At 38.3% G+C, this 27,989-nt stretch overlaps 1 protein-coding gene and 1 long non-coding RNA gene across 3 annotated transcripts in view; both read right to left on the reverse strand.

The window, feature by feature from the left end:
* Window positions 1-27,989, reverse strand: part of LOC103150394 (serine/threonine-protein phosphatase 6 regulatory ankyrin repeat subunit A) — a 43,958-nt gene that overhangs the window by 2,766 nt on the left and 13,203 nt on the right. The window contains exons 1-27 of one of the 2 annotated variants that reach the window (XM_007569995.2): window positions 16,757-17,007; window positions 11,727-11,810; window positions 11,181-11,259; window positions 9,683-9,753; window positions 9,384-9,584; window positions 8,340-8,427; window positions 8,064-8,206; window positions 7,719-7,931; window positions 6,930-7,008; window positions 6,695-6,809; window positions 6,390-6,472; window positions 6,216-6,279; window positions 6,047-6,115; window positions 5,811-5,951; window positions 5,550-5,661; window positions 5,445-5,471; window positions 5,233-5,307; window positions 3,898-4,099; window positions 3,708-3,795; window positions 3,510-3,627; window positions 2,140-2,359; window positions 1,786-1,873; window positions 1,607-1,690; window positions 1,328-1,473; window positions 1,126-1,208; window positions 931-1,013; window positions 751-842 (exon numbers count right to left, since the gene is read on the reverse strand). In XM_007569995.2, the coding sequence (XP_007570057.1) occupies window positions 751-842; window positions 931-1,013; window positions 1,126-1,208; window positions 1,328-1,473; window positions 1,607-1,690; window positions 1,786-1,873; window positions 2,140-2,359; window positions 3,510-3,627; window positions 3,708-3,795; window positions 3,898-4,099; window positions 5,233-5,307; window positions 5,445-5,471; window positions 5,550-5,661; window positions 5,811-5,951; window positions 6,047-6,115; window positions 6,216-6,279; window positions 6,390-6,472; window positions 6,695-6,809; window positions 6,930-7,008; window positions 7,719-7,931; window positions 8,064-8,206; window positions 8,340-8,427; window positions 9,384-9,584; window positions 9,683-9,753; window positions 11,181-11,259; window positions 11,727-11,810; window positions 16,757-16,783 (2,875 nt within the window). In that variant the 5' untranslated portion in view covers window positions 16,784-17,007. Of the gene's footprint in view, window positions 1-750; window positions 843-930; window positions 1,014-1,125; window positions 1,209-1,327; window positions 1,474-1,606; window positions 1,691-1,785; window positions 1,874-2,139; window positions 2,360-3,509; window positions 3,628-3,707; window positions 3,796-3,897; window positions 4,100-5,232; window positions 5,308-5,444; window positions 5,472-5,549; window positions 5,662-5,810; window positions 5,952-6,046; window positions 6,116-6,215; window positions 6,280-6,389; window positions 6,473-6,694; window positions 6,810-6,929; window positions 7,009-7,718; window positions 7,932-8,063; window positions 8,207-8,339; window positions 8,428-9,383; window positions 9,585-9,682; window positions 9,754-11,180; window positions 11,260-11,726; window positions 11,811-16,756; window positions 17,008-27,989 lie in introns of those variants that run through there. The other variant, XM_007569994.2, reaches the window with a different exon arrangement.
* Window positions 24,969-27,989, reverse strand: part of LOC107838424 (uncharacterized) — a 15,457-nt gene continuing 12,436 nt past the window's right edge. Inside the window, exons 2-3 of the long non-coding RNA XR_001664482.1 lie at window positions 26,014-26,080; window positions 24,969-25,469 (exon numbers count right to left, since the gene is read on the reverse strand). This is a non-coding gene — a long non-coding RNA (uncharacterized LOC107838424). The remainder of the gene's footprint in view (window positions 25,470-26,013; window positions 26,081-27,989) is intronic.

A 27,989-nucleotide genomic window follows, 5' to 3' on the forward strand; every position in this document is an offset into this window, starting at 1 on the left:
CAGCTTAGTCTACCGTTTTAAAGAGAACGGCACATTTTCCACAAGAAAACCTCCCGAGGGGATTTTCACATGTAACAGTTCTCAGAAAAACACGAATCTTTTTAAATGTGTCGTTATCTTTTATGACCTAAATCGAGGCCTTCAAATTTTATTTTATCAAGCTAGTTTGTGTCCATTCTCGAATTATTTAATTAATATACTAAACTGTGACCACATGTCTGGCTGCAGTCACTCTACATAAACCCCAAACTCTACATACTGATGTAATTACTGAATTAGTCTCTGAAGGCAATGCAAAAGCCAGTCCAACTTCCACATAATCAGTCAGGAGTTAATCATTTTGAGGAAAAAAGTCCAAAAGTACAGAAAACAACAGAAAAACAATCCCTCTTTGTCTCTTGATCTCTGTTAAAAGGCAACACATTCACTGAATAAAAAAAAAAAAAAAACAGATCCAGTACTACTTATAAAAATGGCATCTGCATGATTTAAGGCAATATTTACCTATGAGCATAGACTGCCAAGTTAATGACTTGGCTCAGTGTCTAACTTCTTAATAAATATGCAGTGGCACATTGCTCTCACCAGAATACAGAATTTCCATTGGGACTTTGTTTCTAAAGCAAGCCATCATTTTTTTTTTTTTATAAAGCTAGGATTATAGCACAAGTAAAACAACTGGACCACATTTCATAAAAATAACCGGTACACAATTAAAAACAAGGATGTACTACGCTACAATTCAATTACCGTTTTCGTCGACTGCCAGGACGCTGGCTCCCTTCGCGAGCAGCTCCTGCACCACCACAATCAGCCCATTTCTTGCAGCCACATGCAGAGGTCTAAACAAAATAGAAAGATGTCTGTGTCAGAGAGGTATTTGTATTCGAAATTCTGTATGAACAGATAAAGAACTCATATTACGCATACGTCTGTAAGGCGGCGTTTGTAGCATTTATGAGGTTTCTGTCTGCAATCTTCTCCAATATCAACAAGGCACTAGTTTCGTGTCCCTGTTGAGAGTGTGGTACAGATGCCACAAAATGTTTAAATATGTGGAATAAATAATCAAAACCTGAAATATGAGCTGTAATGTAAATATTACCACCAGATGGCAATCCGTACCTTACTGCAGGCCAAATGAAGAGCGGTGTTCTTTTCAGCGTCCTGTAGCGTGAGGTCTGCTTTCGCACTGCTCACCAGCAGCTCTGTGTGAGGACAGGTATGAAACTCAAGAAAAACTAATCTGATGTTTCATAGTTTGTAATTGAAAGCCAGCCTGACTGTCGCGACTCATATCAAGTTAAACGCTCGGAGGCAATCGTACCGACAGCGTTGGTCTGGCCGTTCTCGGCGGCCATCATGAGCGGGGTCTTTCCTGCGGCATCGACGCAGTTGACCTGAGCATTGTGGCTCAGCAGCAGCTGTAGACACTCCACATGATCGGTGAAGGCAGCAGCGTGCAGGGGGGTCCTGAGGACAGTTTGAATGTGAAGTACGCCATCGTCAATTTAAAATATCGACATTAGATTCACTTTAAAAAAATAAAAAATAAAAGTTGCCTTTTACAAACCCTCAAGCCTGAAATTTTTATAATCAGGTGTACCTGCTTTTGCCATCTTTGGCGCTGACAATGGCGGGGCCCAAGGTGTCTATCAACATCTCAGCAGCAGCTTCGTTGTCACGGATTCTAGAGAGCAGGAAAAGAAATGCTGGATGTTTAGTCTATTAAAAGCCGGGCTCTCTGACACACTGAGTGAAACCTAAGCAAGCTCAGACTCTTACACAGCACAGTGGAGGGGACTGAAAGTGTTGCCTTCGGCCTTGTGGAAAATCTCCAGTTCGAGCAAAACCTCCACACACGTGTCGTGACCTGTGGGAAAGACCACTTCGATTAAAAACCACTTTAGAAACACAAACATTTCTCATTTGGTTGCACAAAGACACTGAATGGAAACAAAAACTAAATAAAAAAAAGCATTTCTTAAGTGCTCCATTATGCTCATCTGCTACATCAGCAGCATGCTTGCATTTAAGTGCACACATGCTACGACATCAGGTATATACATATACATTTGAGAATATCAATATTCATTGATTGCTTGGTTTAAAAGGTCTTTCAACCTCCTTTGTCTGTACCATTGTAGCAGGCCCAGTGCAGTGGGGTGTAGCCTTGGCTGTCTGTTAAGGCAGGCAGTGTTTCCACTGATTGGGCAGCATGCAAAAGGCCTCCGAGTACCCCAATGTGTCCGCAAGCTGCTGCCAGGTGGATCGGCGTGCGCCCTTTACAGTCTCGCACCAGGACGTTGGCGCTGTGCTGAAGCAGAGCCTCCACACATTCTTCGTGACCGGTCACAGACTGATGACAGAGGACATTTTTTTTATTGATGATTTGTTTGGAAGGATATCCTGCTGCAGGCAAATCTCTAAGCACAACTAAGTAAATGGCACATAGATGTGCTTAAGTAATGTTTCAGCTCAGTTTTCATAGTTATGATAGTAATAATAAAATCTCCAACATCTGAAGGGTCCCATGTTTTAAAGTAGTGTTTAAAGAGACAAAAAGATCAAAATGACATCAGAATATTTAGTTTGACATGTTGCTAATCATCATGCCTTGGTCTTTATTCTATTGTTTGTATCACAGATATTCCAGATGTAGCTTGGCATCTGTGACCATTTGTAGTCAAATTATACATTTATTTTCTAGCAATTATTTTATTTAAAAAAACTGCTTACAAAACCCTGATCAACAAAGATGTTTGTATTACCCCATGCTCAATTTAAGGGCTTTGAAAAAAAACTGCATAATTCCCCGCAAAGCAGACATAATCTAATTGAAAACAACAGCAGCACTCAGGTTAAGTGCACTCCTGCTACATAAAAGCTACTTGGTTAAAAGAAAAGGAGGAACATTGTACTGATGCATTTGTACAAGAGCATAGAACGACAATCTTTTATGAAGAACAGATCTCCATCTCTCTGTTTTGGCAGACTGTCAACATGTTTAAACTTCTGATAATGTAATGTTATACCACGCAGACCTAACAAAAGGTTTATACATAAACAAAATTATTAAAATATGAGTATAGACGTTAAAAGCATAAGAATGTCTGGCTTTTAAAAACATAACTGGAAAACTTACAGGTAGAAGCAATGACAAAATCAAAACAATAATGAAATCCTAAAACCCAAAGTAAAAACAAACAAACAAAAAATAATAAATCTGGATAAAGTAACCAATAAGAAGTTAAATATTCACATATATTTTCCTTTATCGTCATAATTCTTCATGTTTACTTCAATCTTTTTTTTTTGTGGCACTCACTTTTGGACAAATTGGGAGCTTTGGCCCAAAAATGATAAACACTTTGGAAAAAAGGTCCATTTTTACACAAAACAAAGTGCAATTGTATATGTGACACTTTCTAAATGTGTTTGTCTCAGCAATTTTAAACTCTGAATATTTAAGGTAAATATTGAGTAGAAACATTATGAGCTCTCCTTACTCCTCTATGCAAGGCCGTCCTGCCCCACTTGTCTTTGGCTTCTACGCTGGCTCCCTTGTTAAGAAGGGAATACACACAGTCCGTGTGTCCACTGAGGACTGACAGCATCAGCGGGGTCCTTGAATGCATTAGACAAAAATGTCAGCACTTGTTTTTAAACACAAACGTATAAACAGAGAAAGACACTTATTTACTTACTGTCCATTTCCATCTTGAATGTCTACCATACTTTGAAGATCAGCATGTCCAATCAGCAAGCGCAAACATTCTGAATGACCATTAGTAGCTGCACAAAAGAAAGACAAGCATTACTTGTGACATTGTGTTTGAGAGTATAACCGTAGGAATGCCAAATTTCACAAGGTTTCTCTCCTCAGACGAGACATACCTGCAGCATGTATGGGGGTCCGCTTCAAAACAAAGTCTTTGACCAAAACGGAGGCTCCCTGGTTGATTAGAATGTCCACACATTCCACGTGGCCTTTGAAGGCAGCTAGGTCTAAGGGCGTGCGTCCCTGGCCGTTTCTGACATCCAAATCCAGCAGAGATTGAACCAGAACCTCCATAGCTTGATGGTGACCATGGTATGCCTGGAAAAACAAACAAAAAAAAAAAAAAGTCATGTTGATACTGAAATCAAGTCCAAACTACAGGAGTTTTATTAACAAATAGAAAAAAGTGTCTCTTTGCCAGTCTAATTTCCCTTTGGGGTATTGAAGTATCACTGAACTAAAATATCCAAACATTTGAACAAAAATGAAGCTTAGTGTAAAGCTTCTAGTGTTGATTTACACAAGTGGTGTAACTGAATACATGAAGTAGAATACAGGTTCTGTAAAACACAAAACTAAAGTAACTCATGCTAGACTTCTTTTAATTTGGTTTGAACCAAAAAAAACAAAAAAAACAAAGAAGAGCAAGGAGGCCTTAAGAGATCTTTTAACAGATTGGTGTCTTATCTTTTAAACGCCTGTGTTGTGTTTATTAGGAGTTTATTCAACTCAACGGGCATTGGAAACGAATGTGAATCATGACCCCTTTGGCTTTCCACAGTTTGATTTCTCTCCATCACGAGGAACCCGACATCTTTTCACGCTGCTGGCTGAAAATAAGCAGGGGCTTTTAAGCTTTTTCTCATCATTGTTCTTGGTTTGCTGTGGAATGTCTCTGTTTTTTAAGCTTTCCAAGGAACCCATCAAACTCTCCAATAATGTTGTAGAAAAACCTAACTTATTTTCCCACTAGGAACTAAAACCATCAGTTTGTACATGTCATTATCACCCATTGTTTAATCAATGTGGTGTGGAGCGCTTTAGACACAATATGAGCACATGAAGATCTCGTAATAGGTAACGGATACTTGCCAAAACTATTTGTATTATATATACACATTTCCTCACACGTTCAACACCATGACAAAACCCCACACCACTGACATTGCTTCTCTGCTTTCACTAAACCCCCACAATCCTGTGTTGCATCACCATCACAAGCTAAAACAAAACACCACATGATCAACCCACTCCCATCCAGAAAACACACACAAAAACAGAACCAAAATGGAAATAAACATCAGGTTACTATTATAAAGTACAGTTATTTATCAGATAGATACACTTCCAGACAGATTAGTTTGCTGCTGGTCACTCTGTGTTGTGGTTTTTAACAGAATTTGCAAAGTGAAATGAAGCAGCGACTCCACTAAGAATTAAAGTCTACTCACAGCAAGGTGCAGGGGGCTGATGGGAGCTCTGACATCAGTATCGTTCAGGATGTCTGTCCCTGAGGTTTCCATTAGCTACACACATTACAAGTCAGAACTTACAACGTTAATCTGCAATTCTTGAAGAACACATTAAATATGCAACTATGGTCTATTTTTAATGAATGAAAAGTACAAACGTTGACAGTGGAAAAAGCTGCAACACTACTCACCACATCTAAGGGTGTTTCGCTCGCAATCTGTAAAAGGATTAATGAGAAAATGAGTTAAACTGCATTGAAAACAACCCAAAATTTGAAATAGTACAGATCCCTCACCAGCTCCAGACAAAGACGGTGTCCATACGCGGAGGCGTAGTGCACAGCGTTGAAGCCCTGTCTGTCCCGGATCCCTGGATTTGCATCATTCCTTAGTAAATATTCCATGCACCTGGAAATGCAGCCAAACAGTCCAGAGAACCACATTGTAGTGTATATCTTTGGACACTAGTCATGTAGATTAGCCCTCTTTTTTTTTTTTTTGCAATCATATGTAAACATTTGCAACTAGAAACACGGAAATTTCCAAGGATTACTGACTTTCCGTCTGTGTCGGACGCAGCGGCGTAGTGGAGAGGAGTGCAGCCCCGCTCGTCCAGATCGTTGACGCCGGCTCCAGAGCCCACCAGAGCAAACAAACACTGGTAGTTACAATTGGCAGCAGCGTAATGGAGAGGAGTCCTGGAAGAAAAACAAACAAACACACACACACACACACCTTAGATACATATTTAAATGTGATGCTAGAGCCAAATGCATCTTTAAATGCCACTAACCTCCCAAAGTTATCTTTTCTGCTAAAGTCAGCCCCGGTGTTAAGAAGAAGATTGAGACATTCCAGGTTTCTAGAAAAGCACAGATATTTATAGCATCACCAAAATGTGATTACGTCACAATTATGTTATTTTCATAATATATATATCTTTAAAGGTCTCCTATACACACCCTCCAGCAGCTGCAGCATGTAAACATGTCCTTCCAAAGTCGTCCGGAGTATCAATATCAAAGCCTGTGTTGAGTAAAAGAGTTGTGAAAAACGCTCCGCAATTTTAATCTATAAAAGTATAAAATTAAATCCATTTTTAGTTTGCCTATCATACAGAATTAATATAAAATAACCTGAAGACAGGAGCTTTCGGCAGCAGTCTGAGAAGCCACTGAGAGCAGCCAAATGCAGTGGAAACATGCCGTGAATTCCTCGTCTGAAAAACAAAACAAGTCACATAAATTTCATCAAAGTAATTTATCCTTTTAGGCACAGAGCTGCAAACTGACTCCTACATTAGGGAAATGACAACCTGTTAAAGATGCCCATCTTCATTTGCAATTAAGTACTGTGGCAATATGAGCTCTGAAATTCTTTGCAAAAGCAGCTTTTAACAAGTTGGAACACTTGCAGAAAAACAGCAGAGAGGTTTGCTTACTTTGCTGTGTCGGCTTTGTTAGTGATGAGTGTGTTAATGAGGAGCTCATGTCCGTATCGAGCTGCGATGTGTAGTGGCGTATTTCCGTTTTTATCTTCAGAGTCAATCTCAGCACCTTCAGGAATACGAGAAAAAACAAAACAAAAAACAAAAAAAAAAAAACAGGAGCAAGCAGTTAGTTGCAAAACTCTGAAGGGCAACAAGGAGCTACGAAGTGGATTGTGTTTGTGCTCACCGTTTTCAATGATTGCTTGAGATCTGGAAAACCTCCCATGGATCGCCGTCATGTGGAGCGGAGTCTTCCCATCTTTACTCTAAGATAAAATATAAACACACTGAAATCTTCTACCAACAAGTTTTTTTTTTGGTTCAAGCCAACATGTCGTGGATGAACGTTTCACAGGTTATGTTATCGTCTATCATTTCTGGATTCCAAATGCTACGGGCCTCCTCTACAGTGTAATTCAATCTGTCTAAAAATCAAATCGAGATTTGTTTCCGCAAATTATCAATTTCAGAACTTCCACATTTTTCCAGACTTGGGCTCAACGATAAAGACAATATTTTACAAAGCAAAACGATTTTTATAAACTTTGTCAAGTCTACATAGTCGACAACTATGTAGTCTACATATAGACTGCAACTATAGTCTACATAGTTGTAGACTTGACAAAAGAAATGCAAATGATGTCACATTCCCACAAGCCCTTTTTGTGCAAGAAATCACTACAACAGTGGAGGCGCCATCACAGGACTTTCAACATCTGTAATAGTAAATTACCTTATGAGTAGGAGGCAACTAATGACATTTAAAGTTAACATTTTCACCTAAGTCATGACCACAGTAAATTCTTAGCGCATCATAACCCAAAAAAAGAGGCAGATTATCAATATGTACTTTTTTAAACAAAGAAAACACCAATGAATAACCAGCAACACCCACTTTTATCCAAAGATATTCCAAGTATTGAGAATCAGTGAACAAAAGCACAACAAGCCCTGCCTGACATAAAGTTCCTCCTACCTTTATATTGACGTCGGCACCGTTGCAGACCAGCAGCTCCAGGCAGAGCGCCCCGTGGCGAGAGGCGGCGGTGAAATGAAGAGGTGCAAAACCCTTCTCATTCAACTGGTTGACGTTAGCTCCACAGTCGATGAGCTCGTTCACGACCACATCTTGGCCGTTGTAGCAGGCCACGTGCAAGGGTGTGTTTCCATACGCATTAGGTTCATTGATCTAAACAGGAAGATAAGCAGATGTTTACATGAGGATTGCTACTGCTGCTATAGGGAAATCTATAGAGCCATTAAGCAAGAATCTGAAGCACGTCTACAGTGTGCTGATGAGAGGTTTGTGTGCAGGACTTACATCCACCCCTAAATCCAGAAGGTATTTCACAACGCTAATCATTCCACTAGAGGCTGCAGTATGTAGGGGGGTGTAGGATTTCTTATCTTTGCAAGCAACCTCAGCTCCATGACAAGCTAGTAACTTCACCACCTCTATGTGCCCTGAAGACAAAACAAAAGGGGTTCATTATGCCCACGCACTACCAAGATCAATTCCCAAAAAGCTTTAGAAACTCTAGCAACAGGAAATCCTTTTCCAAAACAAAAAAAACGATTGAAATGTTCAGTTCTTTACCCATGTAGGCTGCCCAGTGGATCGCACGACGATCCTTCTTGTCAAAAGCATTAATGTTTGCGCCTCTGGAGAGTAGGAGCCTCACCATCTAAAAGCAACAGGAAAAAAAAAAAAAAATCCTCCAGATTACCATCACAGAAAGTTGAAAAATTATGGACTGTTCCTTTAAGAGCATGATTATTTAGATAAGAGTTCAACTGATTATCAACACCACATGCGGCTAATATCTGATGTAGATCAATCCCGAAATAACTGATGTTTTTCCTAATCTTTCTCACCAATATGCTGGAAGAGAAAGATGGCAGTAGTTATAAAAAGATACAACCTTCATGGTTGTACCTTCAGGCCGTCAATTTTAATGCATCAGCAACAAAGCAGCAGATTATGTCACAATGTTACTCAAGTTCTAAGTGCCTTTAATAAACTTGAACTTACTTCCGGGAAGAAAGATTAAAATTCTCTGAAAAAAAACAAAAAAAACAAAAAAAAACAGCTGTTACACAATTCATTTCTAAAAAAAGAAAAAAAAGAAGAAGAAAATGATTACTGATAAGTAGCACATAAGTACACTATATATATTATAAGCAGCTTGAAGTCGTGTTCACAGCAGAAGAACTAATAATGGTGCATATTTCCATAACTGAGTATGAAGCAGGTCAAAGTGAAATTGAGGTGTGTCAAAACTATGGCAAAACTTTCTGCTGTTTGGAGCTCTGACAGAAAATGAGCAGATCCATAAGAACATGTTGATCATTTTATGGTCAAAAATGCAGCTCTTGTTCTATGTTTCAACAGTACAAAGTCTATTGTGTTTGCACAATTACGAGGCACTCAGAAAGGCTTCCTGTGAGCTAAAGAAGGAGACCAGGAAGTTGTATTAACAGACAAGCACACACAAACATGACAGCAAGCCTGGTCTGACAAGTTCAAGTAAACTCCAGTTTCTGCTGCACATTTCTAGGGGAGGAGAAGAACAGTAAGCCATGAAACATCAAGGCCATGTGCAGCTCTGTTGGAATCCTCTTTGGGGGGGGTTAACATTACCTCCAAGTGACCGCTGAAGGCCGCATGGTGCAGAGCAGTTCGGCCTGCTCGGTCAGATACATTCACATTACTGAGGAGGGGGACGAGGGCTTCGGCACAGCGAACCGCCTTGTTGGCTGCGGCGATGTGAAGCGGCGTCTGCCAGTTCTTGTCTCTGGCGTTCACGTCTGCAGAGTGTTTCAGCAAAATCTGGACCGCCTCCTGCAGGAAATATTACTGTTGATATTCTGCTAAACTCTGGTATGAAAAGCAGACTGGAAGACAAAGCATGACACAGGATCAGAGGAATATTTGCCTACCTCACAGCAGGAGGCCACAGCCCTGTGCAGAGGAGTCAGCCACTTGCTATCTTTGGCATTTACTCTTGCACCTGCAAAGGAGGACGACAGAGTGGGAGAGCCTATTTGAAGCTAAAAGCAGGAACAAAACATTTACTCATTTGGAGTTTTGTGTCCCACAAAAACAAAACAAACAAAAAAAACAAAAAACAGAACAGAGTTGAAATTACTTTCTGATTTGCTAGTGTGGTAAAGGGCTAATCCCCATTAGAATGGCAAGTGAACGTTGTGAATATATTTACTTTGCATATAAATGCGCAGGATGACCACGAAAAGCAAATAAGCTTCACATTGCTGATTCATCTGTAAGCCAAACCCTCAGCATTGTATTTGTGCTGCTTTTATTCCACCTGCTGCATCATCAACAAATGACCTAAAGGTGGTGGACAGGTGCTTCCTTCCAGAGTGATCAAAGATGTGTGCAAAGCAGGAAAAAGTGAAAGGTTTCTGTGTGCAGCACCGTCCCAGGAAAAAAAAGTCTCACGCAGCATAAATCTATTTGTTGACAAAGTTATGGTGCTTTTCCTGACATTTTGAACGAAAGCAAGAGGTTATGAACCGACGGTAACCAAAAACAGCCCTGCCAGTTCTTCCAAAACACTACAGGAATGGGGGCCAGTGAAGAGATCCTGCTCTTCCCTGAAGTCATAATGGAAGAAGATTGACCTTCAAGAAAAAAAAAAAAAAGGGGTGAAAAAACCTCAAGTAGTAGTATCTCAAAGAAACTGTCATCAACGGCTTTTAGCTATGATGTTATTTTATTAATATTCAATGCAATGTTTTAAAAAAAAAGGCTATTCTAGTCCTCAAAATTATTTTGATAAGTTTTTAGTGTTATGTGTATTTGGAAGGTTTTAGTAAATAAATTTAACATCCTTATTTTGCCCACATTTTATTGTGGTGCAATTTCAAAACTGTGCAGGAACTCTACATTGCTCATCTTTACATCTTATTTAAAAGCGAAGCTGTTAAAAAACTGGAAACATTTTAGAACATAAAAATGTGAAAACGGAGTACTTTGTCAATTTTGAGAAAATACAGTTGATGTGGACAGGCTATGCGATTAACTGTGTTGGTGCGGCACGCTGGGTAACATTAGAGCGGATGCTCCACACATGAAGGCTAAGAGTCGTGGACCCAGACATCCAGGGTTTGAAACCAGCTCAGGGCTTTGCTGGATCTCTTTCTGTCCAGTTTTTGTCCAAATACTGTGGATAAAGGCCACTGGCACAAGAAAAAAATAAAATAAAATCTTCTTACGTGTGACCATTTTTAATGTAAACATCATATGACCACAGACCTATTCAGCAGAGTTTTACATTTTAAAAACATTTACACATCATAAGATGAAAAAAATGTTCAGCGTTATCATACTGTTGAACTGAACCAAAGTACATCAGGTAAAGAAGAAACTGCTTTGAGGTCAAATGGATCCCTTCAATCTGATTAGGGAACCTACCTGAAAGAATCAGTAGCTCTATGATTTCTGCATCTCCGAGATAGGCAGCAGCGTGCAGCGGAGTTCGCTTCTCGTTATCCTGTAATAAGTAAACAGAGAACGATTCCTGTGGTTAATCAGAAACAAAACGGCTTCAGTTGCTTTGTTCCCCCCTCCGGTTACACTCCGGTTGCCTCTGCTCTGGGAGTGAAAGCCAAAAAAGTTTTATAAAAGACAAATACACGTTGAAAAAAAAAAAAAAAATCCTTGTTTTATCATTCCACTCCAGTCAAACACAAACACCAGCCAGACTCGAGCTCAAACACCCCCACCAGAACAATAGTGGTGAGGTGTGCAATAAACTAAGCAGAGCCAGATTATGCATTGAGGACTGTAAAGTCAGACCATGTGCTGGTTTGTTTACAACTGACAGAAAGTGCTGCATAAGGCCTTCCAAGGACAGCTACACACTGGAGATACTTAATTCCCTTATTTTTTTAAGATGCATTTTAAACTACGGGACAATATGAGGAAACAGATGCAGATATAGATGGCTGCTGGAGTTACCTGCACATTCACATCCTCTTTTTTGAATATGAGAGAGCGTACGTCATCTGGGTCCACATTGAAAATGGCTTTCAGCAAAGGAGGCTGTGAAAAAACAGTTAAAGATGCATTAAAGCACTTATTTTAAATGGATTTAACATGTAGCGCTATATTAAATTGAACATTAGAACAACCTAAACGTAAAGTAAGCCAAATGAGCTGCAAGTAAGAACCTTCTAGGTATTATTTGCCATGCAAATAGTTAAAGGTGGGGGAAAAAAATAAATAAATAAATAAATAAATAAATAAAGACGGTGCTGAAACCTTCAAGCTACAGGAGAAGTCAGGGTCTTTAACATTAAGAACCACGATCTGATCTGTGAGCTCATCTGCTCACAGGTCAGATCTTCTCATTTTACACAGAAATGTAGAAGAGTGAGAGCACCTTGTAACTGAGCTGTAAATAAAGTGATCACGCTTTTACACTTCATAGTACGTTCTCAGAAATCCTTTCTGCTTTTACGAAGAAGGCAATTCCTAAAATTGTCACCGTCTGTGAGCAAAACAAAGTAGATCCCACAGAGATGAATATCAGTCTTTTAAGTGAATGCTCTGTCTGTAGAATCCAAATTAGACATAGCTGCCCCTCTTCACTTTTCCTCCAGATAAGCTTCACCAAAAGAAAAAAAAAAGCATGTGGCTGATTTGATACACATCTAAACAGAATCACAAGCAGCAAAAATCTGACAGTTAAAAAAAAAAAAAAGAAAAGAAGAAGAATTGAACTTCTTTGTAAAGTCAAACTCTTATGCATCAAGTGAAAACCCGGCTTGGCTTCTTAAAAATAGTAAAGTAAGCCCCGCCCTCCACAGCAGGTCACACAGGCAAAGAAACGTAGGTTTTACACAACTAATTAGGCTGGCTTTATAGGGATAAACGCATAATATAATAAACAAGATAATTGCATCAAGCATGTCTATAGGAATTCATAACCACATGTACAAAAAAAACTTAGACATCTCCATTGTCAGATGGGACTTTAAAACAAGCCAACTAACTCACTGACTATCAGCTTCCTGAAAGAAGGCCAACACATTTTTCTACGCTTAGACAGAAGGAAGATTCCAACATTCAAACACTTGTGGGATGGAAACTAAACGAGTGCCACCCATCAGTCCTGTTAAAGCAACAATATTAAAACTACAATAAGGAAACTCAGAGCAATGTGTCTGCTAAAAAAAACAAAACAAAAAGAGAACACAGGTTCTACCAGACTCAATGACAAACTGCTAACATCAACTATTCATACTTCTACATAGAGCATTCTTGTGAATAGCAAACACTTGAGAACCAATAACAAATTTAGTGGGCGTTTATGTATATTCTTAAGTCCATTTATCAAAATAAAAATTAAGAATGGTCATAGATGGCAATAATGTAACTTAATGAATATGTTATAATAATTTACTAGCAGCTTGCATAACTGTTGCTTTATGTTGTAAATGATCATGTTTTGATTTCTTATCTTTAACTTTAATTTTGTATCTTGAATCTCTGTGTGGGCAGAGCAATAGTGAGAAATTGTGGCTAGTTTGTACTCAGAGTTATCAGATTGACTTGAATCTAGCACTAATTCTACTTTCAGATCATTGTAAATGTTAAATAAGGTTTAATATTTAAGAGTAGAAGAAAAAAACTGATCAGATGTGCATCTGAACAGTCTACTTCTGCCCGTAAAGCTGCATCCATCAGCCAATTCATTCATCCATACATTCAGAACACTGCAGCATGTACAATTACATTAATTCACTTAGACATATTCCCTCGTTTAACTCACCAGGCAACCCAGCAAGTCAATTATGTAAAGTGCAGCCATGCAGTTTGGAAGAGGTCATGCAGAAAACACGTCTTCTAGTATGTATGGCAGAGCTTGAGCAACTAACTACAAGTTGCGAGTAAAAAGAGCATTAGGCAACCCTGAACGAAGATCATTTCTGTACTACTTCCACTTATGTCCCAGTGACTCACAAACACAAATACAGGTTCACAAAGCCGTTTGTTAGAGATACAAACATACTGTCCCTCTTTAAAGTATTCACATCCCTGGAACTTTACCACATGTTCTCACACTATGACCACAAACTACCACATTTATGGCCATTGTGCATAATAGGACATAATTTCCTATTTTTATTAAAAATCTGAAGAAAAAGTGTTATGCATTTGTATGCACAGAAGCTTCTAAGGCCATAGGTTTAATGGGAATAAAAATAAATAAATTAGCAGCGGTTACAGCTGCAGATCTTACGGCGTACGTCTCCAGCAGCTTTACACATCTAGATAACTGAAATGTTTGCCCATTCTTCTTTGCCTCAAGCACATTACCGTGTCTATGAATGTCAGTTTTAAGTTGTGCGACAAATAGTTTGATTAAGGTCTGGACTTTGATTTGTTGATCTAAAGTTATTCCACAGCAGTTCTCGCTGTATGCATACGGTGTGTTTTCCTGCTGGAAGCCAGAACTCTGTTGTGGTCTCAAGTGTTTTGCAGCCACCGACAGGTTTTCTAGGATTCCCAGTATTCGACCCCAGCCATCTTCCAATCAACAATGCTATACTCCCTTGTTCTGACTGAAGAAAACAATCAATGCAGCTGCTACCACCATTGTTCTCCATTGGGATGATGTTGTTAGTGCTAGTTAAATCACAAATTTTGCATGTAGGTCAGGAAGTTCAATTCAGATGTTCTTGTATACGGCTTCTGGAAAACTGCGTAAAGGGATTTCTTATAGCTTTCTTTCAACAATGGCTTTCGTCTTGCTGATCTTCCATAAACTACCGATTTGTGATTTGAGAAGAACGCAGCGAATAGTCGTCTTCTTACCGATCTCTCCAGTCCCTCCAGATGTACCGAGGTTCCTCTTAGCATTCTGTGTCCATTTTTGGATGATAGCTTTAGCAGCTATCCCCATACGATGTCCAGGGCTTGGGGAATTGCTTTATAACTTCATGTTTAAAACTTCTTTACAGCTTAATGCATGACTTCAAATTACATACAGATGGCTTCAATTTAGTAATGAAGCGAGTTCTGTAGGTAACTGATGACACTGTTTTTTTTATTTTGAGAAGTGAGGGTAAAAGCAGAGCCGAGTACTTATGAAGCCACATTTTTTAGGTATTTGCAAAGATTTAGCAAATTATGTATAATTTTCCTTTCATTGCATTACTATGCTCTACTTTCTATTAAACAAGCACAGAGGCCGACTGTGGCTCAACAGGAAGAGTTGCTTGCTCACAGTATGAAAGTTGTGGTTTCCATTCCTCTGCTGCGCATGCATGGCAAGGCAGCCCTAAATTTACACAAAATTTTCCAAAGATCTACATATGGGTGTAGATCTTTTGAATGGTCAGTACAACTAAAACGCCTATAAAAAATGTTGTCCATTTGAAGTTTGTGGTTGTAACGTGAAAAAATGTGGATAAGTTCAAGAGGAATTAACCCTTTTGTAAGGGACTGTGCCAGTTTTAGGAATCACTTCAGAAGTTTACAAGGGATTGCAGGTGAGAATGTCTTTCGCTTGTCAAAGAGAAAACATCTAATCGGTACAAAATGAAAGGCATGCCTTTTCAGATTAGTTTCATTTTTAAAACAATCTGGTCAAACAACAATAGCAGGACACTTTGCATAAGTTTTGCGCCGCTACTTTTTTTTTTTTAAGGAAAAAAAAAAAAAGCAAGCCATGCAATTCTCTAACAATGAGCATCATCAATGTCTGTCTAGAAGAAATGGTGAATAGCTGCCGAGCTTTTCCACCTGTTGCCGTATTTAATTGTAAATCCTCCTCACACAAAAGGAAAGATCTGCATTCAGCTATTTATGGTTCTCCAGTCCCGGACGAGTGTTGAGGGAAATGTTCTACGCTCCTCTCTAGCTGCTCGCCTGTGTGCACCTCCTCTCCTCACGTAGAAGCCAGGCCACTTAATACCATCACCATGGAGACAGCTCACTGGCAACTCCACTGGCTAACAGGAGCCCCAGCCACACGATCATTCAAGCACGCAGACAATAAAGGACACGTGCACGTACATATGTGACAAGAATAGCATCCGTGTGCAAAAACAAATCCTTCAACTGCAACACAGAGAGCTATTCTCACTTTCAGAAGTAGGTGTCAAGTGTTAAACATAGCAGAAAGGGACCTATATCTGGTTCCACTAAAATGCCAGACATCTCATTAAAATTATAAGCATTAAGCACATGGATACACCTGCATTAGAGACATTCATGTAGTAGAAGTCAATAAATGGCTCTGAAAACATTCATACATATGCACACTAGACCTGTTAACAAAAGTAAGTGGTGAATACAACTTAACTTTTTATAAAATACACACAAAATGACTAAACTGACACGTAGTTGGTCATAGCTCTCATTGTCTTTCAATAAAGTTATTGTTCCATTCAAAGAGAATTACAACTTACACACCTTGCAGTCGAAAAGTTATTATTTAATGGTTTTTTTATGTTGAGTTTTTACTCCACACAATTTTGTGCAGCTCATCTTACCAAAGTGTAAATAATGTCACAGACATTCAGTTGCAGCAGTCAAACAGAGCCCTTGACATCACACTTCATTACAGGGATTTAACCACTGATACCAACAGCATGTTCACTTTAGGTGACTACTTAAGGTCACTTTGGTTGATGTTTTATCCCAGTATTCTACCTAATCACTTTGGATACGAGTAGCCATCATTTTATGTCGGCTCTGACTAATTGCTGGGTATAAACACTGCATCATTAGCTGGTTTTAACTTCGTAACAGCTAATCTCTCATTTATGCTAACAACAGGTTTTACATTTAATACGTCAGGGTGAGCCATAACTCACTCTTTTTCACACAGTTCTCCTCAATTTTGTTTCTTGCTTAAGTAAATGCATTTAAAATGCTTCCGTTTCGGAGACTAGCCACGAATTACATTCCGTTGGCAAATGCAGAAATTGGGAGAAGCTAAGCTAACATGAACCATTTTTGACACAAAGCTCACTTACCTGGTCTCGAATTTTGAGAACCACCATATTTCTGTTATTTTAACTGTTCTCGTGTAGACTCATAAAGAAATGTTGGTCTCGTCTCCCTCGTTGTTCTGACAGAGGCCTAACTGGACTCTAGCTTAGCTCCTGCGTTAGCGTCCTGTGCTGATGGCATGAAAGCAGAGAGGCAGCGGAAACTCCATAACATTGCCGCCACCGTATTTCACCCCCTCAAAAAGACAGCGTACAATTGGCTAACTGACCTCAACGTATTAGTAAGTGTCTTCGTGGTTGGTTGTTGCTAACACTAGCGTTTGACAGACGCAACATTTTATTTGCGTTTCTAGGAACTCTCTCACGGGTGTTCTGTAAGAAAACATTTTAAATCATTTAAAACAGAGTGAAATCTATTTTGTTTAATAGTTTTATGTAACAAGAGCCAATTTTAGCTTCATGTAAAATGCTTTTTTGGGCAGTGAAGTCGTATTTCTTATTACTCACATAAGCGTGAGTCATCTTTCAGCTTCTATGAAACATAAATACTAGAAAATTATATTCTTTTAAGATTTATGGACGACTGAAATAGTTTATCTCTTAAATAATAATAATAAAACATGTCAAGCTAAACAAGACGACAGATAAGTTGTGTATACATTACATATTGAATATGCAGGGAAAGTTGAGTGTTTTGCAAATAAGCACTAAGTTGGGTGTATATGCGCTTTCCCAATTGAGGAAATCTCGCCCTCTAGTGGCCTACTCTTCAACTACAATCAAGACTTTAATGTAAAATATCCTTGTCTACAATTATTTTTCAGTCCAGTGGGCATTTTATAACTTTTCAGAGTTAATCCTGTCATAAATAATAATAAACTGAACTGATCTAAAACAAACTAATAGACTAATATGTTCTCTGTGTGTTGCGATGGATTCTCATTTGTGAACTGCATAATGTTGCGCAATGATCCCGGATGTCACGATGTGTAATTCAGTACTTAAATCGTTTTTGGATTGTTGCAGCTACAGCAGCAGTAAATAGTTTGTGATTTCCTGTACCCAGTGGAAACAGGGCAGGCAGAAAGAACAGAAAGTACATAATCGAAGGGTGCCAAAAAAGCCTGGATACAAATCTCTTTATGGTGCCGTCTGTGACTAAATGTTTCTGTTGCAGGCACACAGCCACAATTTCCAGAAAACTCAATTGCAATCTATGGTATGTGAACATCTGTAGTGACTTAATGAAGACAACTCAAAGAAACTCCTAAGGGCTAATTTAGAAATGATCCCTTAGGTGTAACTGTAACTCATTTTATGCAGAACTTTGCATCTTTCACAGTCCAAGTGCCTTGCAGATGTATTCATATTCCTCAAATTTTTCCCCACAACTTTTCAAATTAGAACCATTTCAAATTTCAAATTTCATCATTTTTAATGGGACTTTGTGAGCTAGATTAACACAAAGTATTGAACTAATGCAATCCATTGCAGCCAACCGGCATCAGAAGTAAGCCGCTTATTAAATTACTTCTATATGCATGTATTTAATGTCAGTATAAATGCAAATGTTCTGGGAAGGCCTCAGAGTTGCAAAGCATCATCAAGAACAAGAAACACATCAGAAAAATCAGAGATGAGGTAGTTGAAGTGTTTAACGCATGCTTAAGTTTTAAAAAATAATCTCACAAAGCACAATCCAAGCCATCATCCAAAAATAGAAAGACTCTGGCACAACTGGAATCTTACAAAGACATGACCATTCACCTAAGCTGAAAGCATTATTTACAGAAGCTGCCAAGGGCTCCTTGTTGACTCTAGAGATGCTGCGGAGATTCACCAGACAGGTGAGATAATCGGTTAAAAGAACGACTATAAGTTCTGCACTCCATCAGTGTGGCCTTACTGGCAAAAAGTAAACTATGGTTTAAAGAAAGAAATACAAAGTCCTGTCCGTAAGTCAACACAAGCCATGTAGGGAACACAACAAGCATCTACAAAAGTTTGATCTGGTCAGATTAGACTAAAATTGACCTTTCTGGCCAAATTTAGAAAGCTGACACTATTGACAATCCTTACAGTAAAACACGATGAGGACAATGGCATGCCATTTGAATTCTACTCTACTGCAGCAACAGGAAACCTGGTCAAAATGGATAGAAAAATGAATGGAGCTCAATAGTTGGCACAATGTTCTATTTTGAAAACTGCTTTTGCAGAGTGCTGAGCTTTAAAGTACATCAACAGCTAATCCCCATTTAATAGATGTGGAATTTGGAAATAAAGTATGTTCGCAAAGAAAGGCAGCAGTTAGTGATTAACAAGAGTCAGAAAGAATGTGAGAAATGTTCACCAGCTTCTCTGAGTGGTCTCACGTTTCATTGTGGTGGATAAAACAAAAAAGAAAAGAGGAGGGAAAAATGTTGCTGGAGTTTTGTGGATAGCGTTGCTTGCACACTGGTCACCTTTGCTGTAGGTAATCCCCTGGCTCTGTCACTAAACCCCCACAAGAGCCGCAGCAACCCTAGCAGAAATACGTCTCACCAGGGGTGGCTGTGATGGAGCTGCGTTCCCGCAAATTAAATTAGGAGGTGGAGGAACAGCGGAGCAAAGGCACAAATGAAGAAAACAGATGCCTACGTACATGCCTTTAGTCTTTCCAGCCTTGGTTTAAAAACTGCACTCTGGCCCTCTGTTTTCACCAAACTCCAGTTTACAGCTGTAAAAGTGCGAAAGAGGGAGGCAATCGGAGGGAGTAAAAGAGCAAAATGAGCACAGATGAGGACAGAAGTAATGTCCCCAGGTTTTACTAAACAGCAAAACACTGAGAGTCTGATGGCCACAGACTTATCAGGACTAAAACTGCTCGCAGCTTTCTTACCAAAGCAAACACCCTGCTGAAAAATGATAGAATCCTTTGTTTCCTGATAACAGCTGTGAAGTCTTGAAGAGACAGCCCCCACAGATGTGCATGAAGGACAGTGCCTTGTGATGCTCTGATGTTTGGCTCTCGCAGACGTCTGTCAGGATGAGAGATAGAACACAGCTGGACAGTCGGGATCCTGGGATGAAAGTGATGTCGCTTTGCCATGTCAGTCCCAGCTGCCGCGGGACGGAGCGAAGATGGGTAAAATTTGGAGTTGGCGGCTTCCCATTGCTCTTCTGTGAAAATGATGCAGAGCCAGACATCACATAATTACCAAGTCCTTGTCGACTTAAGGGTTTGTTGAATATGCAGGTGTTATGAAAAAACAACAACAAAAGTATTATTCTCTCTTCTTGTCAGTTCATCTCACATGTTTTCTCGTAATTAGGTCTGGGGCCATTCAAATAAGGTGAGTTTGAGTTTGATGAAGCATTTCTGTGTTGATTTGCTAATGTGTTTTGTAACAGTACAGTTGTGACATTAGTTTCTGACAGAGTTCACCAGATTTTTATGTCATATCTTCTGGTATTTCGAAGAGATGTGTGTTGTCATACTCTACAACTAGGTTTTCACTGCCTTTTGAAGATGAGCATGGCTACAACATCGCAGTACTTTCACTGTACAGTGGCTATAAGGTGCTTTTCCACTTTCATCCTGTGTATCATGTTAAACCCAGCTGGAGTCTTTGTTTTGTAACAGCTCAACCTGAGACTCATCTGATTAAAGCACACAATTTTGATTAAAGACTATACCATGCAGCAAATTCCACATCTTTACATGTATGATGGGAACTAAATATGCTTTTTTCATGAAGCTCCTCCCCAACAACTAGTTGGTATGAATACCATATGACCTATGCTTAATTTACATTTATTTTTATTAAGGGATTGTTAGAGGGGGTGCAAAACATTGTGCCACCAGTTCTTGTATTTAGAAAAAAAAATTCTCCAGACCTTCTTTCCATCCCACTTGTTAGATTAAAGGTTAGATTTTTCAAAAAATATATTTTGGGTGAGGTTATTCTACTGGAATCAAAAATAAATTCATCGAAAGGCACCGACACAAAACATTCTATTTTAGTTGACCTTGGTCTCTTGAAGGTTAGTACATTGTCCCTAACCTTGGAGGAAGATGGATGCACCCTCAATAAATGCATTGGTTTAAAGAGACAGCATCCTGTGTTGGGCTGCAGAGACTAACCTATATAACTGAGGGACAAGAAGAACAATTTGAGGAGATTTGGAAGAACTTGGTGAACTTTCTTGAACGTCAGAGACCAATACTGTGATGCTGTGTTGCTATTTTTAGAATGGTTTCAGTTGATTGTTTTGACAAGATTTTAAATTTACCAAAAAAAGTAACAAATATGTAAATGTCTAAAGGATCCACTTGTGTTAAATATATATTTTTCATTTTATACTGAGACAGTCTGTGTAAAGACTACTAAAAATCAAAGAAGCAAAGGATATGGAGCTTGCAGAGTTTGTAAAGGTATAAAGCTGAAGGACAAGTTCACAGTCACCTTCACGTCTCATAAGACCTCAGGTGTATTTCTGGTCACAAAAAGAAATGATTAAGAGTAAGCCACTGCCAAATAAAAAATGAATTAGATTTGAAAAAAAAAACAAAAAAACAAAAAACAAATTACAGACGTTCTTATTTGCTTTTGCTTTATATTTCATTAACTATCTTTCTACAGATGTGTACTTATATTAGTTTCAAAAATATACTTAAATGTTCTTAACATTTTACATTAATTGAACTCAGTACTGAAAATATATGTTCACTAATCAAACTGAAACACTGTGGTTTTTAAAATTAATCCTGAAGGCTCTCAAACTGGCCATAAAGGTCATAAAACAAGAGACAATATTTTCATTTAAATGCTATTTGAACATTTTCAGGTAATGTTGTTTGTAAATTTACCAAGTCATAAAACTTGAAAGCATTTAATTTGAAGAATAAAGATGGAACTTGAATTAATTTTATGTTTCCCACATTTCTAAATAGTAACAGAAGGATTAACAAAATAACTGTAAATAACAATATATGCCAAGGACATAAATATTTTATTTTACTGATGAACAAAGCAAGCAAATCAGCTTCTCCCACATGACAATTGCCAGTACGACCATTAGATGGCACTGCTCCCGTTTTAATAGTCTTTTGGAGATGACGTTATTTTTAGAAGGTGCGTCACTGCAGCTGTTCACATTTTGAACTTCAGTTATGCAACAAAAATCAAACAATAGCTTTTTTTTTTTTTTCATTAGAGCAGTACCGTTTTCATAAACCTAAATCTTCTCGTGCAGCAATTTTAAATAGCTATGGTGAATCTTTCACAGAAAAAGTTTGGAATATAATTTATAGTTCCACTTGAATTATTTAAAACGTTTAGTAGAACAATATAGCACTAGTAAAACTTATTGCCATATCTAGTTCGATGTGCTGGACGGGAGAACATAGATTATTCGGGGACCTCGAAGTGAAGCAGACAACACTCTTGTCTGTCAGTGTCTCAACAAGACTGGGGTTTTATAACTGAAGACCAAGGGATGCTATTTATAGCTGCGTCCTCTTCATCCCACTTCAGACAATCATCACATCCAGCCCTCCTCAAGGTACACCGTCAACACTCCACTCGCAGTCCTTTCATTTTTAATGTGACGACAAATTCAACGCGACAGGTGTGCTAAAAGTGTGTTCACAAAAAGACTGGTATGTTTTAGGTTGATATGACATGTAGCTTTTATTGTGCTCGTTCCTCTTATTTTACTAATTTTAAAGGTAGCGAGATAGACTATTACTATTATATCTGTTATTATTATTATTTTTTTTTATCAGCGAATTATTAGTTAACTGGACAGTTGATTCTGCGGACAAACAGGTGGTCGTTTCACTCTGCAGTGTGAGTCCGCCAGAGAAAGTGGACCGGAACAGTCTCTATTTGACTCTCACTGTTCGTGACATCCCTCCCACACCCGAAACACAGGAAATGTCTTTTCTCTCCGATTACTTATTTGCCTCATCATCTCTGCTTGTACAGACTGCTAATGGATGGGGGCTATTGTAGTGCGGGCGCTCGGATCTATAAATAGACCTGCTTGCGAAGTATGATCTCATCACTGGGGATGTGAGGCGTGATAGCGCTTATTGGAAAGATTGTCAATTAGCTTGGATGCATCACACAGTTGTCATAAAACTGCAATGACTTTTACAAAACCATTTATAGTGGTGTGTGAATCAGTTTTTTTTTATCTTTCTTTCTTACAATATGGTTATGGTTATTTACATTTTGTTGGATCCATACAGTTTTATTGATGAGATAGAACTACACAAAGTGGTGCGTAACTGTGCAGTGGACAGGAAATCATATATTGTTTTCAAATTTCTTACAGTTAAAATGCTGGCTTGGATTTGTTTTCTCCTCCCTATAGTTTGATAATCTTAAATAAAATCAGGTGCAACCAACTGCTTTCAGAAGCCACCTAATTAGTGAATATAGATTTATTTTCCTTTTGGTTTTTCCCTTCAGAGGTCGTCACAGTGAGTCATCTGTCTCCATGTAACCCTACCTTCCACATCTTCTCCCCTCACACCAATTACCTTCATGTACTCTTTCACTACATCCACAAATCTCCTCTTTGTTCTTCCTCTAGCTCTCCTGCCTGGTAGGTCCATCATCAGCATCCTTTTTAAATTGAAATCCACTATAAATTCAGTTGTTTGTGAAGGATTCAGTGGTATCTGAAGAAACTAAACGAGAGCAGCTGTTGTTGGAAAAGTCCTATGGGGGACACAATAAACACACGGAAGAAGATGCATTGATTAGATGACGCTAAAATTGGAAGTCTGTGCAAAAGGACATATCTCCTCCATTTGATTCAGGTGCATTGGACCAGAGACACCACCCAAAGTTAGTGGAGGTGTTAGTGGCCAGTTGCTTTTCCATCAAATCTGAGTGAGCGTTTGTTATTTTGCAGAGAATGTGTAAAAATGTTATTCTGTAGTTGTGCAGAACTGGTAATACACCAAAAACAATGAATGTTATGTAGGCATAACACCATTTAAAAACAAACAAACAAAAAAAAGAACTATTGAGAGGAGAAACTGCTTTATAAGTAAAACCGTAATGGCACAGTATTAAGTCAAGAGGGCAGAATACAAATTTACCACACTTTTAGAATATTAAAAACCATGTATCTCTTTATTTCCTCCTCTTCACAGTTATGCAACAGTTTGTGTTGATCTATTACATAAAACAAGAGAAAAAAAAATCCTATCCTATCCCCTCAAACCTGAGACATACGTTCTCCAGAAGCAAGCAAAAATATTTCCAATCCAGTAGGAATGAGAGGGAAGAGCAATCTTAAATTTTATAGAGATCAATATTATTTCTAAAAATCATAAATAATATCTTTTTAGGTCACTTATATCACATTAGAGATCACCTTATTGTACTAAAATGCCATTTAATGTGTTTTAAATTATGTTACTGTTAGGGTCTGGGTTTTGGTTTTATTTATTTCTGTTTCTTTGTTCCTCTTTTATTTAACTCAATCTTGTTTCTGTTTAGCTTTAGTTCAGTTCTTCTTAATGTCTCTAATTATGTTTATTTCTGTTTCTAGTTATTTTTAGCTTCTCTAGTTTTAATATGTTTCTTTAGTATAGTTATATTCTTTTGAGTTGGACTTATTTCCTAGTTCCCTGTGTAATCTCTCTCTCGCCCCTGTGCCATTCTCTTTCTCTCCCTCTCCTCAGTCTGCTTCCTGTTCCCTTCACTCTCACCTGCAACCCTTTAACTCATCACCCTAGGTCCTTTGTCTCAGCATTCAACCTCCCAGTATTTAAGCTTCTCATTTTCAGCCACTCCTTGTCAGATCCTCTCGTTTACCCGTGTCACTTTCCCTAGTTCTCCTTGTGTCTCCATGCTGGTTTCTTTACTTGGATTTTTTATTTATTCCTGACCTGGTTACATGTTATCTTTTTAAGTTTGTTTTCATTAAACTTTCTAATTCATTTGCCACCTCAGTATCTCTGCGTTTGGGTCCAACTTCAACTGACAAAACATTATGGCATTATTCTTAGAATTTTTAAAGGTAACCCTGAACAAATGAGAACAAGCGATATCTTTCTTAGAGTTAAATATTCCTCTGAAAATGGTTCATTTCTCCATTGAATATCAGTAATGCATTAAAAATTAATCAACATCTCTTTAAAACATCACAAGATGATATTCAAAGAAAACCATAAAGAAGTGAGCACTTCTTTATGTTCCATACATCCACAGAACTATAAATATTTTTCTAAACAAAAATAAAAAAATCATTTCATTCTGGATCGAAATAAATTAAATTAAGGCTTGTAGCTGTTGTGATGAATTATGCAGTACAGTGTTTTGACATCTTCCAATTTTGATGGACACTTTGTGATGTCAACAAAAACGTTCCTCACAAATGCAACTCGTTTTCAAATGGCAGCTGGATATTGGCGTCTGGTAACAAGCGCTCTTTCCACAGGTTTCTTGCCTTGACAGCTTTTCAGAGCTGCTTCTCAGAGCAGTCATAGAAAAACCCATAAATTCGAGACCTGGCAGTGTACATTTTCATTTAGACAGGGACAGAGGGAAAAAAAACACAGCTCATTCTTGACATGAAGGCTTTTCACTGCAGTTTGTCCAAATGACCCTCCAGCCGTCTTTCCATTTCAGAATATTTTTTGATATTTTTACATTAGGCTTGTTCTTGGCAGGTTGCAGCTCACAGATGTCTACACTGCTCAGATGGCTTGAGGGGGCAGGTACCATCTGAGCTGTGTCATGGAGAGAAAGTCATTTTATCAGCACCTTACACTCAGCCTGACACATAATTTCATAGTACCAAGGAATGTGTTAATGAGACAAAATGTTTTCGAAAGAACAAATTTTGGCAGGCATCTGTGAATTATTCAGGGGACCTGATAAGTCTACTGAACTGGTGAGAAGTGTTCACAGAGCCAGCATGCTGCATGATATCGCTGCTGTCTCATACATGCCAGCTATGGGCAGGCTGATATTGTTGTCTTAAACTTGGTGTTTGCCATATTTCTAATGATATTGCGAAGACCCTGCAGGAAAAAAAAAAATCTGTCCCCTACAGAGATGAGATAAAAAGTGGGACTGAGTAAAGACAGTTAATTTTCTCACAATGTCAGTAATGAAAATGGTAAGCAACACCTCTGTTCCTGTTTTTGACTATAAAGACAGCCTACAACCTAATTATGTCAGAAATTATACTTCCAAGTAAAGCTGCTAAATACAAGGAATAATGCAACTGTGCGTTATTGTTAATATGTGTTAATATCGGTTTTTCTTTACCTACATTTCTTCATTTCTAATATCAATATGTCTCCACTGTTCTCCATGACATTTATTGTCTGAGGCTCTGAAATCAAAGAGGGTATATTAGCATTAGTAGTAGTGAAAGTCTATCCAATTTACCAAATGTATTATTTGCATGCCACATGACATACAAAATAAATAAATTAATGAAACATTCTGAACCTCCATATGATTATAGCAACTTCCGTAGGAAATATGTGTATTAAAGCCTTAAGAAGTCTTGTTTTAATGCACAGGCATAATCTACCGCATCATTTAGAAAATGTAGCATTTAATTAGAGTGCACTAATTCAGTTGGGAAAACAATTCAGCATTAGGAAATGATTGTACAAAAAGCAACAGTTCTGCCTTTCTTGGCACCCCTACTGATCATATTTTGTGCAACTCGTTTCTTTCCAATTGGACATTTTGGGTTTTCAAATTTTGCAATGATTCACCGGATCCCAACAGAAATGATTCACATCTTCTTGGCCGGAGGCAATTTGTGTATTTCTGTAATATCTAAACAAGTCAGTGAGCTTTGATAAATTGTGCCTTGCACCCTTTTTTAAAAATAAACTCTCTTTTTGTGCCTCATCTCATATTGATAAATGAGTAGCAGTAATCCTTTCTGCAGTGGTTCCAGTTTTAGAACTACTGAGATTTTCTTTCTTAAATGTGCATTTCTCCCAGTCTGCTTCTCTGCTTTATGTTGGCCATCATTGTTGACACCCTCGAATTGCTTCCATTTTATTCTTTATGTGCTCCATGATCTATTATTGGCTTGGCCTATAAGTGTTTTCTGTTTCAAAACAAGATGAATCCCTAACATGGCATTAGGTTTCCAGGCAACAGTGCATACTCTGCCGCTTGGGTATAATTTTCTTTGTATAGTTATGATGTTTAATAGTAAGTGACTGCATGGCACTTTTCCAAATTTAACCACAGCGCACAGAGCCTGTAGAGCTTGATGTATGTCAGGAGGCGTGGAGGCTACAAGCTATATTTGGCTGCTGTGTTCCCTTCAAAGCGATGACTTCTAGGTCTGGACTTGACATTTCTCTTAGACTGGAAAAAAATGGGTTTGGGTCAGTGAGTTTTTTTGTGGAAGGTGAAGCAGGCCTGGAGGGGGAGGGGCTGATGTTGATGTCCAGAGGACAGACCTGGTCTATGTTCGGCTGTGTCTCACTCTTTGATCCTTACTCTTTGCTGCACAAAAGGTGTCTGAGTTTTAGGTGATTTATGTAGATTCCCTTAGCATCAGAGATTACAAAGATGTTGCACTCTGGAGGGAATATTATCACGATTGGAAAAAGTTTTGGAACAGGTTTAAGGTCCAAGCAGTACGTTTTCTGGAATGGATAAATGAAAAAAATACAAATAAAATAAATAAATAAATAAATAAATAAATAAATAAATAAATAAATAAATAGTGGATTGCAAAGGCGTTGATGTCTCCTTAACTTTTTCGCATTTTGTCTCTTTACAACCTAAACTTCATTGTGTTTCATTGGCAATTTATATACACTAAAGCAAAGTAGTGCACAATTGTGAAATTATAAGGAAAAGAATATTGTTTCCAGTTTATTTTACAAATAAATATCCGAAAGTGTGGAATACATTTGTATTCAGAATCCTTTACTGTAGAACCTGGACAGGAAGAGGCTAAACTTATACTTTTGTCTTAGTATAAGTTAAGCATTGACTAGAAAAGCAGCCAAGAGTCTCATAGAAACTCTAGAGGAGCTGCACAACTTGAGTGGGAGAATCTGTTAACAGAGCAACTGTTAGTTTTTTTCACTCCACGATTTTAGTCTTTGTGAAGAGACACAAGAATAAGCTATTGTGGACTGAAAGCCATATGAAGTTCCATTATTGGTTCACCACAAACAGTGCGGGGGGCACAACAAACTGCTAACAAAACAATTGTTAACACAACAATATTTGCTCTGACCGAAAAAGACTAAACCTTT

The sequence above is a fragment of the Poecilia formosa genome, unplaced genomic scaffold (genome assembly GCF_000485575.1).
Source record: "Poecilia formosa unplaced genomic scaffold, Poecilia_formosa-5.1.2 Scaffold253, whole genome shotgun sequence".
In the NCBI taxonomy this organism is placed as follows: Eukaryota; Metazoa; Chordata; class Actinopteri; order Cyprinodontiformes; family Poeciliidae; genus Poecilia; species Poecilia formosa.